The sequence below is a fragment of the Dryobates pubescens genome, chromosome 33 (genome assembly GCF_014839835.1).
Source record: "Dryobates pubescens isolate bDryPub1 chromosome 33, bDryPub1.pri, whole genome shotgun sequence".
Classification (NCBI taxonomy): Eukaryota; Metazoa; Chordata; class Aves; order Piciformes; family Picidae; genus Dryobates; species Dryobates pubescens.
In genome coordinates, this window is record NC_071644.1 from 3,788,553 (window position 1) to 3,800,734 (window position 12,182).

Genomic DNA, 12,182 nt, shown 5'->3' on the forward strand with positions numbered 1-12,182 from the left:
CCACATATTTCTTGAACAGCTCCAGGGATGGGGACTCCACCGCCTCCCTAGGCAGCCTGTTCCAATCCCTGACCACTCCTGTAGGAAAGAAATCGTTCCTGATATCCAACTTAAACCTCCCCTGGTGCAACTTGAGTGCATTCTCTCTTGTCCTATCACTGCCTCCCAGGCAGGCACCCAGCCCCAGAACAAGAGGACATAGTCTCAAGCTGTGCCAGGGGAAGTTTCGGCTGGAGGTGAGGAGAAAGTTCTTCACAGAAAGAGAGATTGGAATTGGAATGTGCTGCCTAGGGAGGTGGTGGAGTCCCCATCCCTGGAGGTGTTCAGGAGGGGATTGGATGTGGCACTTGGTGCCATGGTTTAGTCATGAGGTCTGTGGTGACAGGTTGGACTTGATGATGTTTGAGGTCTCCTCCAACCTTGGTGATTCTGTGATCCTCTCCCAAGCCCCACTTCCTTTCCAGAATCAGATCCTCCTGCCTCATACCACCACTCAGTGTCTGTCTTCTCTCTGCTTTGGAATAATTTTTGTGTTACTGCCCCCTCAGCACAGCCCTGCAGCAGCAGAGGAAAGCCCATCAAGAACTGCAACACACTCTGCACTGTGCAGGCAAGGAGCAAATTGAGATGCAAGACGGCGATGGAGGGGTGGCAGCAGCCTCGGCGAGAACAAGCATCCGTGCGTGAGGAACCAGCTGAATTGAGATTCTCCTCATGGTGCAGACAGTGGTGTTTTGTAGGGATAAGGACTTAACACATTCAAGATGTCTTTTTCTATTCAGTCCCAGGGGAGGACAGGAGAGGAGGCTGGCCAGGGTACAGCTGTAGCTCAGTGACCGTGGTGACCCTCAGATGACAACCCTGCCAAGCGGTAACGCTGCAAACCAGACAGCAACACCGATTCTTACTTGGCACCCAAGCGCCAAGCTGCTCACACAGGTTGGTGTCAGAGAGAGGAAAATGCTGGGCAGAGCTTCTCCCCCCGTGCCAGCTGAGCACTGAGGCTCATGCTGGTGCCATGGAGCCACTCCAGTGTGAGACGTAGGGTCAAGGATAGAGGGGGCAAAAGCTGGAAAATTACAACAGGACAAGCTAAAGCAGAGCCAGAAGGTCTCCCCTCAGCCTCCTTTTCTCCAGGCTCAACAGTGCCAGCTCCCTCAGCTGCTCCTCCCCAGCCCTGTTCTCCAGACCCTTCACCAGCTTCATTGCCCTTCTCTGAACCTGCTCCAGCACCTCCACATCCTGCTTGTAGAGGAGCCCAAAACTGAGGCCAGTACTCAGGGTGTAGCCTCCCCAGTGCTGAGTGCAGGGGGACAATCACTTCCCTGGCCCTAATGGCCACACCATTCCTGATCCAGACCAGGATGCTGTTGGCCTTCTTAGCCACCTGGGCACACTGCTCACTCATGTTCAGCTGCTGCCTACCAGCTGCTTTTCTGCCAGGCACCTTTCCAGCCACTCTGCCCCAAGCCTGGAACATTCATGGAGCTGTTGTGACCTAAGTGCAGGACCCAACACTTTGTCTTGCTGAACCTCATACAACTGCCCTTGATCCATCAATCCAGCCTGGCTAAGCCCTTCTGCAAAGCCTTCCTACCTTTGAGCAGATCAAGACTCCTGCCCTGTTTGGTGTCAGCCTAACTCCCCTTGTATGAATCAATAAATTACAGGCAGCTCAAAGCAGGTGATGAATAATCAGTGAGCCCAAGGTATGACACACAAGAGCATCACAGCTCCCACCAAGCCTCATCATCTGTGGGTGACTAACGATGTGCAGAGCTGCGCTGGTACAGCCAGCAGCCTGCACGTTCCAGCATGCCTGTTTTAAGGCTATCTTTGATCTCCCCTCATTATACAGCACATCATTCTCTCAATAAATTGAACCCATAGAGGCAGTCCACAAATCAATTTTCCCTCTCCCCGACCATGAAGAGAGGCAGAGGGTTGGCAGCTACACGTTCAGGGAGTGGCACAGCAAACAGGGCTCGTGGAGCACATGCTAATGATGTCATTAGACACAACACTGTCCCTGACACAGCTTGCTGGGTGCTGCTGCCTTTTATCTTCTCCTTCTTTAACAGAGCAAGAGCCTTTTGTGCTCCCTTTTAGACTAGACAATCATTAGAAGCTGTGCTGCTGGCCTGGAAGTGGCTGAGGAGATTCCTTATGGGAATTGGGTGGCAAGGACGTTGTAGAGAGGCTGCTGCTGGTCTCTTCTCACAGGTTATTAGTGATAGAACAAGAAGGAATGGCCTCAAGCTGTGACTGGGTAGGTTTAGACTGGACAGCAGGAAAAAAATTCTCACCTCAAGAGTGGTCAGGGATTGGAATGTGCTGCCCAGGGAGGTGGTGGAATCACCAGCCCTGGATGTGTTTAAAGGTGGTTTGGATATGGTGCTTGGGGCTATGGTTTAGGGGTGAGCCTTGTAGAGTAGGGTTAATGGTTGGACTTGGTGCTCCTGAGGGTATTTTCCAACCTGAATGTTGATTCTGTGATTAATGTAGAAAAAAATAAGATACAATGTGTAGAGTCTGTTTGGTTTTCAGGCTTCCCCCTAAAGACATCCTGATTTTAACCCAAGCTTTTTCTTTCCAAGCCAAAGCAGCTCACTGCGCACCGACACACCCATGAACACCGATTTACAGCTGCATTTTGACAGTATTCCATCCCAGGGAATTAGCAGCACAGCTGTTTCTGCCTCCTCTGGGATGCACTGGGGCGGTGAGGATGCTTTCAGAGCTCAGAACGCACTTGGTTGGAGGGGAGCACCTTAGCTCAACCCCCCACCCCCCTGCATCAGGTTGCTCGGAGGCCCACCGAGCCTGACCTTGAAAGCCTCCAGGGATGTGGCCTCCATCGCTTCCCTGGGCAGCCTGCTCCAGTGTTCCACCACCCTCAGAGTAAAGATTTCATTTGAAATGATGTAAATGTACTCAAACAAAGGGCAAATCCTTCCCTTTTTCTCCCTGTTGATACTAATATGACCCGCTGGTGTGAAAATAAAGGTCCTGGGTTTTTGCTCCTGAAGCTCAGTCTGCTGAAAGTCTGAGGAGCAGATGGTGGGAAGTGTTGAACTAACAAGCAAAATATTGCAACAACATGGTTGGGTTTGTACAACAGACCTCCACAGAAAATAAGAATCCTTTTTAAAGGTCACTTGATGAAATAGCACTGCTCTGCTTCTAGTTCTGCAGCTATTATCAGCTGTCTCAGTAACAGCCTGCCTGGGGTAGGCAACAGGGACTGCTGAAGAAAAGATTGCCATGGAAAAGGGCTCAAGAAATGATATTTTTCTGGGTGAGAAAAAGGCTGGAGGCCAATATAATGTATTACACTAATACAGTATACCTGGGGCTGTTTAGCCTGGAGAACGGCAGCCCCAGAGGCGATCTGATCAGCGCTGATCAATAGCCAAAGGGTGCAGGTCATGAGGATGGGGCTGTGCTCTTTGTGTTGGTGCCCAGGGACAGCACAAGGGGCAATGGGCACAAACTGGAATCCAGAAGGCTTCACTTGAACTTAAGGAACAACTTCTTTGCTGTGAAGGTGCTGCTGGAGCCCTGCAGCAGGCTGCCCAGGGAGGTTGTGGAGTCTCCTTCTCTGGAGAGATTTCAAAGTCATGTGGCCATTGTGCTGCTGGGCAAGCTGCTGTGTGTGCCCTGCTTTAGCAGGGGAGTTGGACTGGATGATCCCCAGAGGTCCTTTCCAACCATTGCCATTGTGTGATTCACCACTAAAAAGAGCTCAGTCCCCATCCTCATGTCTTCCACCCTTTAGCTCTTGCTGAGCATTGATCAGATCCCCTCTCAGGCCTCTCTTTTGGGGCTATACAGCCCCAGGTCTCTCAGCATTTCCTCCTCCCAGAGATATTCTATTGACTTAATCATCCTCATAATCTCTGTTGGACTCTCTCCAGTAGTTCCCTGTCCCTCTTGAACTGGGGAGCACACAACTGGACACAATACTCCAGGTATGGCCTCCCTTGTGCGGTGTTGATGCTGATGCCTGGATGCCCTTTTTCAACTCATTAGACAAACTGCTTCAGCAAACTGCTGGATTAGAGCTGCTGCATATGACTCAGCCCTCAAGTGTTATGCACCTTCTGCCCCACACCACTTCAGTCTTTCACAACAGCAATCAGACACAGAAAGTGAAGTAAACCAAACCAAACACTTTAGGCAAAGCTGGGGCAGGGAGAGATTTAGAGTAGAGTAGAGTAGAGTAGAGTAGAGTAGAGTAGAGTAGAGTAGAGTAGAGTAGAGTAGAGTAGAGTAGAATAGAATAGAATAGAATAGAATAGAATAGAATAGAATAGAATAGAATAGAATAGAATAGAATAGAATAGAATTGAATAGAATTGAATAGACCAGACCAGACCAGGTTGGAAAAGATCTCAGAGATCATTGAGTCCAACCTATCACCCAACACCATCTAATCAACTAAACCATGGCTCCAAGTGCTTCATCCTCTTTCTAAACACCTCCAGGGATGGGGACTCCACCACCTCCCTGGGCAGCACATCCCAATGGCCAGTCTCTCTTTCTGGGAAGAATTTCTTCCTAACATCCAGCCTAAACCTCCCTTGGGGCAGCTTGAGACTGTGTCGTCTTGTTCTGGTGCTGGGTGCCTGCCTGGGAGAAAAGACCAACCCCCACCTGGCTACAACCTCCCTTTAGGGAGTTGGAGAGAGCAAGAAGGTTTCCCCCGAGCCTCCTCCAGGCTAAGCAACCCCAGCTCCCTCAGCCTCTCCTCCCAGGGCTGTGCTCCAGACCCCTCCCCAGCTTTCTTGCCCTTCTCTGGACACCTTCCAGCACCTCAACCTCTTTCCCAACCTGAGGATCCCAGAACTGGACACAGGACTCCAGGTGTGGCCTGAGCAGTGCTGAGCACAGGGCACAAGGACTTCCCTGCTCCTGCTGGCCACACTCTTCCTGATGCAGGCCAGGATGCCATTGACCTTCTTGGCCCCCTGGGCACACTGCTGGCTCATGTTCAGCTGCTGTCAACCACTACCCCCAGGTTTAAAGTTTGAAGGTGGAATGGATTCACGTCACGTGTGCCTCAGAAGCAATAAATCCTGCTTAGGGAAATGTCTGAGAGGTAACAAAGGGGGAAAAAAAAAAGAGAAAACCACTGCTAGGCTATAAAAATCCCACCTCTGAGGATTATAAACCAGCATGCACAGAGCAAACATCCTTCCTGAGCATAATAGGCCTGTCAGGAATGATTGACAAGGATGACAATCTACCACGGGCTGCCGTTTCCCTGCGCCAGCAGCTCGCGAGAGGCTGTCTGGCAGGACCGGGGTTGTTTATTCTCTCCCCTCCAGCATGGAGGATGGGAAGTGTCATGTAGAATAAATGCACCTTTTCTTCCCCTCTGCTTTTCTGCACCCACATTATCTAAGGAAACCCTTTCAGTTCACATAATGCTGCTGCAATTCCCACCCGGGGTTTCTCCTCCCGCCCCCACCCCGTTTCAGCGCCGCGGTGCTTGCTGAGTGCTGTTCAGCTGATGGCTTTAGACCTTCAGCCTGGCTTCAGGAAGCTGCTGCAGACCTGGGACCAAGATGAGAAATGGGCACTCTGGATGCAAAGCTCTAACCCTCACGCAGAGGGAGGGTGAGTTCCTTTTCCAGAGCTTGGCCAAGGTGTGGGTCACAGAGCATTGCCTCCAACAGGGTATCCCTGCCATCAGGAAATCCTATCCGGGCTGCGTAATGGATGGAGACCACTGGGGTCAAGAGATCCCTGCAGATTGTAATGACTTTCATTAAATCACTGTCTTCCCTGGGCAGAATTTGAGCTGACAGCCTATTGCTGAGAGACTCCTCACAGCTTATTACCTCTCCCCACTTGCAGTTTAATACTGCTGATGGAGCTGACACATCAGCAGCCACTTCTCGGCCTGCTCTGCAGCTCCCAGCACCATGATCACACTCACAAAATCATAGGATCATAGAATGCACTGAGTTGGAAGGCACCTCTAAAGGTCATCTAGTCCAACACCCCTGCAGCAAGCAGGGACATCTCCAACTACATCAGTTTGCTCTGAGTTCCATCAAGCCTGAGCTTGAATGTCTCCAGTGATGGGGCATGCACAGCCTCCCTGGGCAGCCTGTTTCAGTATTGCACCACCCTCAGAGTAAAGAACTTCTTCCTGTTGTCCAATCTAAATCTACCCTGCTCTAATTTCAAGCCAGAATCCCTGCATGGTAAGGTTAAAAGGGACCTCTGGAGATCATCTAGTCCAAACCCCCTGCTAAAGTAGGGTCACCCAGAGCAGGTTGCCCAGGATCACATTCCCATGGAAGAAGTAAAAATGGTCTCATGAAGGGTTTGGGCTGAGGCTCAGGAGCAGGGAGCTCACACTGACTCAAAAGCTGTGGCTGTGAAACCCTGAATCAATCCCCAGTGCCCCTGTGCCACGGCTCCTCTCTCCACACTGATAAGCATCCTTGTTGTGTCCTCTCAGTGACACACTGCTGAGGGCAGGGACCCAGCACCTTCACAGACAGATGCACATGGTCCCTAGCCCAGCCTGGCTGAAACCCACTCAGCATTTTCCAAGGTGGAGAGCTCTGCTTGAGTGGCTTTGTGATTCATCTGCAGCCAAAGGGAAAAAGCACCCAACCAACTCGAGATCAAAGTTAGATCCCTGGTGGGACTGAAGCCTTTGCTTCGGCCACATCTCCTGAAGCTGCTGGTGTCCAGGCAGCGTTGCTGCAGTTTGTACAGTTTCTCTGCACACCAGAAATGTTGCAGGCAGCAGACACCATCCCCACAGGCTGCGTTTTCAGAGCAGGGAAGTGAGAAATGCCCATTAACCATCCCCTTTGATCCAGCCCTCGCTTCTGGTGCCTTAGCAGTCCAGCTAATTTCAAGCCAAAAATTTCCAGCTGGATGTTCTCTCCTCAAGTCATCTACCAGCCAAATCAGGCCCACGCCAAGAGAAGAGGAAAGGGAATAGCAGTGCCAAGCACTGGATTTCAGGTTATCTTTGTACAGAGCCTTGCACAGCCAATCTTGTTTAGAGCTGCAGGGCTCCATCTTCCCATAAAAACAACTAGCTGGGAAGAAATGAAATCAGGTAAGGAAAGGGAAATAATTGCATTGGTGATTATTTTCTCCTCCTGTGTAATTAGAGCCATAGGGCACTCTGCAGGAAGGGTTAGTGCACACTTTATATGCACACACTGATAGTCCTCTTTAGGTAGCTTGCTGCCAGGCTTCCATTTCTTCCATTCCTCAGAGGATTTATTTTATTGGTTCTCTTTTTTTTTCTACCTGATGTTATCATCTGCTTATTCCCATCCCTTTATTCCCATCCCTTTACTCCTCACTTCCACTTCCCACCTTGTCATCCTTCCAGCCTGAAAATCCCAGGAAAAGCAAGCAAGCAACCAAACCAAACCAAACCAAACCAAACCAAACCAAACCAAACCAAACCAAACCAAACCAAACCAAACCAAACCAAACCAAACCAAACCAAACCAAACCAAACTCTCCTGTCCTTTCTGGGCAGAGATCCAGCTGCACCATGAGGATGCAGGAGCACTTGACATTTCCCCATTGTTATTAGCATTTCCTTAATCACTCCGTCTATCACAGGCACTGCTTAATATGCATTCAGGGCAGCTGCTAAGTAGTAAAGCAATTCTCAGGTGCTAAAAAAAGAATTCCCACACAAGGGGATTATCAACAGGTGCCCTTTTTTTTGCCCCATATTTATTCTAATCTGCAAGGTGCAGATGCCTGTAAGCATCCCTGTTCCCCTGCCTGACTCCCCAGAGGTGTTCCCACCGGAGGTGGGAATCCAAAAGCAGTTCCCCATGACGTTGCAGCAGTGTTCCATCCGTTGGCTTGGGGTAAAGGGAGGTGATTTGGTTGAAGATGCACTGAAGTGACACAAACACCATCCTGATAGACAGGAAATCCTGCACACAGCTGGACTGGTTTGCTCACTCTGCGCTCTGCAGCCTCCAGAGCCTGGACTGACTCCTCAAGCAAAAATATCCAACATTACAATGCATGGCACTAACAGCAGGGATTGTTTAGTTGGGAGAAGGCTGAGGGAAGACCTTCCCACTCCCTACAACTCTCTGAAAAGAGATTGTAGTGAGGTGGGTGTTGGTCTCTTCACTCAAGTAACTAGTGATAGGACAAGAGGAAATGGCCTCAGGTTGCGCCAGGGAAGGTTTAGATTGCACACGAGGAACAACAATGATCAGACACTGGCACAGGCTGCCCAGGGAGGTAGTGGAGTCACCATCCCTGGGGGTGATCAAGGAATGTGTAGACATAGCACTTTGGGACACATTTTAGCAGGCATGAAGGTGTTGTGTTGATGGTTGGCCTTGATAACCTTAGAGGTCTTTTACTACCTTAATGATTCTATGATTCCCAGCCACTTCTCTCATGCAACAAGATCCCCACTGACCAAAGGCTTTGAAAGTGAGAAGAGCAGATAAGATAACCCCCAGGCTCCATGGGAATAAAACACAGAAGGTGCAGCTTTCTCTGCTTACAGCCTCCATGAGGCACTTGCAACAGGCAGGCAGCAAGTCACAGGAACCTGAGCCCTGGGGACCAGTTGGTTAATGGAGTGCTGGACACTTGAGCAGTGCTATCAGCACCAACCCATGTTGGTACTTGCAACAGCAACCCAGGCTTAGCATGGGATAGCAATCAGGAAAAGCCCTCAAGAAGATTAGTTTGCTAATCCTTACAGGAATAATTTCCTCCCCTTACAAGAATAATTTCCTCCTCTTTTATTTTCTTGTTAGGCTTCTAACAAGAGGTGATGGGCACTAGGGGAAATACCATCATGTTCTGACAAACAGGGAAAAAAAACCCTGGGAGAAGTCCAAGTGTGGAGCAAGGCTTGTGCAATCCTCAAGCCTGGAGAGCTCTGAAGTGCCTGGGACAGTCTCAGACCTGCTTTGCCAGAGTTTAAGGCTCACTGGGTGAAAAGAGAGAGGAGAGCACCTTGTTCATAGAACCACAGGATGGTAGAGGTTGCACCTCCAGAGATCAATGAATCCAACCCCTCCACCCAAGCAGTATCACCTAGGGCAGGTCACACAGGAACACATCCAGATGGCTCTTGAAAGTCTCCAGACAAGGAGAGTCCACAGCCTCTCTGGGCAGCCTGCTCCAGGGCTCAGGCACCTTTACAGCATAGAATTTTTTCCTCATGTTGAGGGGAAATTTCCTGGTTTCCAGTTTGTATCCATTGCCCTTTGTCCTCTCACAGGACACCACTGAAAAGAGCCTGCCCCCTTCTTCTTGACACCCACACTTCAGATATTTACAGACCATTAATAAGATCTCCTCTTGGTCTTCTCTTTCCCAGATTAAACAGCCTTTCCTCATCAGACACATGTTCCATTCCCTTCTTCATCCTTATAGCCTCCACTGGACTCTCTCCAGTAGTTCTCTGTCCCTCTTGAACTGGGGAGCCCAGAACTGGACACAGTACTCCAGGTAGGGTCTCACCAGGGCAGAGCAGAGGAAGAGGAGAACCTCCCACAACCTGCTGGCCACATTCTTCCCAATGCACCCAGGGATGCCATTGGCCTTCTCCTGTTTCCAAACAACCCTCTGCCACAAGCTGCCATGTTCCATCCAGGCTTTACAAATAAGGACCAAAAGGGAATATAAAAGAGCAAATAGACTGAATATTTCAGAGGGTTTGTTTTTATAGGCATGAAGGAAGCACAGTGTAAGACAGTAAAGCTACAGAGCCAGGGCTTTTATGTGGAGGCAGCAAGGGCACAAAGAAACATCTGCACATCGTTTCATGACTTTTAACTGGCATTTTGGAGCATGGCTGAGCCCACAGCCCAGCTCCGTGCCTGGCACTTCTGAAACTGGCATTTGGTGCAGATGCTCAGTGGCAAAATGATTTTTCTTTCCTTGGGCTCAGTGCTGGGTGTGTTGCTCCATCTAATTCAGAACCTTCAGAGTGATTTTCATCCCTCAGTGTGAGATGCAGCCCCATCGGCCGGCTGCGCGCGCCCTGCACCGAGATGTCCTGACACAACCAGGTCCTTCAGAAGCCAAAATCAGTTTTAAGCAAGGATCAGGGACTGATGTTTTCCATCATGGAAAGCACACATCACACAGGATCACACAGGATGGTAGGGGTTGGAAGGGATCTCTGAAGATCACCCAGTCCAACCCCCCCGCCAGAGCAGGAGCAGGGAATCCAGCACAGCTCACACAGGAACACATCCAGATGGGGCTGGAAAGGCTCCAGAGAAGGAGACTCCACAACCTCTCTGGGCAGCCTGCTCCAGGGCTCTGGGACCCTCACAGTGAAGAAGTTCCTCTTCATGCTGAGGAGGAACCTCCTGTGCTGGAGCTTATATCCACTGCCCCTTGTCATATCCCAGGGTGCAAGTGAGCAGAGCCTGTCCCTGTCCCCTCCCTCTTCACCCCCAGCCCTCAGATATTGAGAAACATTTATTAAATCCCCTCTCAGTCTTCTCCTCTCCACACTAACCAAGCCCCAGGGCTCTCAGCCTCTCCTCACCAGGCAGTGCTGCAGTCCCTTCAGCATCCTTGTAGCCCTGTGCTGCATCCTCTCCAGCAGATCCCTGTCCCTCTTGAACTGGGGAGCCCAGAACTGGCTGCAATATTCCAGGTGTGGCCTCACCAGGACAGAGTAGAGGGGGAGGAGAACCTCCCTGGATCTGCTGGACACACTCCTCTGAATGCACCCCAGGATCCCACTGGCCTTCTTGGCCACAAGGGCACATTGCTGACCCATGGATCAAAGCCAAATGCTCTCTTGCTTCTGGGTCTGCAGTGTGCCTTCCTCATGTGCTAACAGAGAGGAGTTTCTGGACTTCCTACCTGTGCATCCATCAGGAGGTGCCGCATCAGCGTCATGGCATCTTTCAGAGATTCCTTCTCACTGGGCAGAAAGGCCTCTTCCTCCTCATCCAGAGCTTTGGACTTGTTGACTATAAAATGGGAGATCTGGTCGTTCAAGGAATGCAGTGACTCCACAGCTGTGGAGACAGAGAGGGAAAGAAAACTGGGAATGAAACCGTGCTGGAGGGAGCTGACACTCTCCTCTCATAGGTTCACAGGATCACAGGCTCAGAGAATGGAACAGAATTAACCAGGTTGGAAAAGACCTCAGAGATAATCAAGTCCAACCTCTCACCCAACACCATCTAATCAAGTAAACCATGGCACCAAGTGTCTCATCCAGTCTCCTTTTAAACATCTCTAATGACATTGACTCCACCACCTCCCTGGGCAGCACATTCCAAAGCCCAATCTCTCTCTCTGTGAAGAACTTCTTCCTAACATCCAGAGGATGATAGGGGTTGGAAGGGACCTCTGAAGATCATCAAGTCCAACCCCCCTGCCAGAGCAGGACCATTAGAATCCAGCACAGGTCACACAGGAACACATCCAGATGGCTCTTGAAAGTCTCCGGACAAGGAGACTCCACAACCTCTCTGGGCAGCCTGCTCCAGGACTCAGTGACCCTCAGAGAGTCATAGAATGGTTTTGGGTTGGAAGGGACTTTAAAGATCATCCAGTTCCAACTGCCTGGCTCTGGCAGGGACACCTTTCACCAGACCAGACTGATCAGTGCCTCATCCAACCTTGAACACCTCCAGGGAGGAGGCATCAACAACCTCCCCGGGCAACCTGCTCCAGTGTCTCCCCACCTTCATTCTAAGGGACTTCTTCCTAACCTCCAGTCTAAATCTGTCCTACTCAAGCTTCAATCCATTCCCTTTCATCCTATCACTACAAGCTCACATTAAAGTTCCTTCCCAGCTTTCTTGCAGGCCCCTTTCAGGTACTGGAAGGCTGCTCTTAAGGTCTCCTCTGAGCCTTCTCAGTTTGAGATGGGCTATGGAGTGCCCCCTCCTTTGGGGCCACCATTGCCCACCTTGGCCTCTCTGCTGGGAGGACCAGCAGAGGCATGCTACAGACCAGTGACTACAGTAAAATCAAATATTGATGAAGAACCCCAGCAAGAGGACAATGCAATCTAAATTATCACTACAGGGTTCATTTTTGGTTTCTTCCAGATACCAACCAGATTCAATCAGAATCTGGAGGCACTGCAGCCTCGCTGCTCCCCAGCAATCCACATCCAGGCAATTTTCCCTGTGTGAAAAGGTTTGGCAGCACCAACATTGTATTTTCCA

General features: G+C 50.3%; 1 protein-coding gene across 2 annotated transcripts in view; it reads right to left on the reverse strand.

The window, feature by feature from the left end:
• Positions 1 to 12,182, reverse strand: part of KAZN (kazrin, periplakin interacting protein) — a 278,161-nt gene that overhangs the window by 194,770 nt on the left and 71,209 nt on the right. For both annotated transcript variants that reach the window (XM_054175897.1, XM_054175896.1), the window contains exon 2: positions 10,861 to 11,018. In XM_054175897.1, the coding sequence (XP_054031872.1) occupies positions 10,861 to 11,018 (158 nt within the window). The remainder of the gene's footprint in view (positions 1 to 10,860; positions 11,019 to 12,182) is intronic.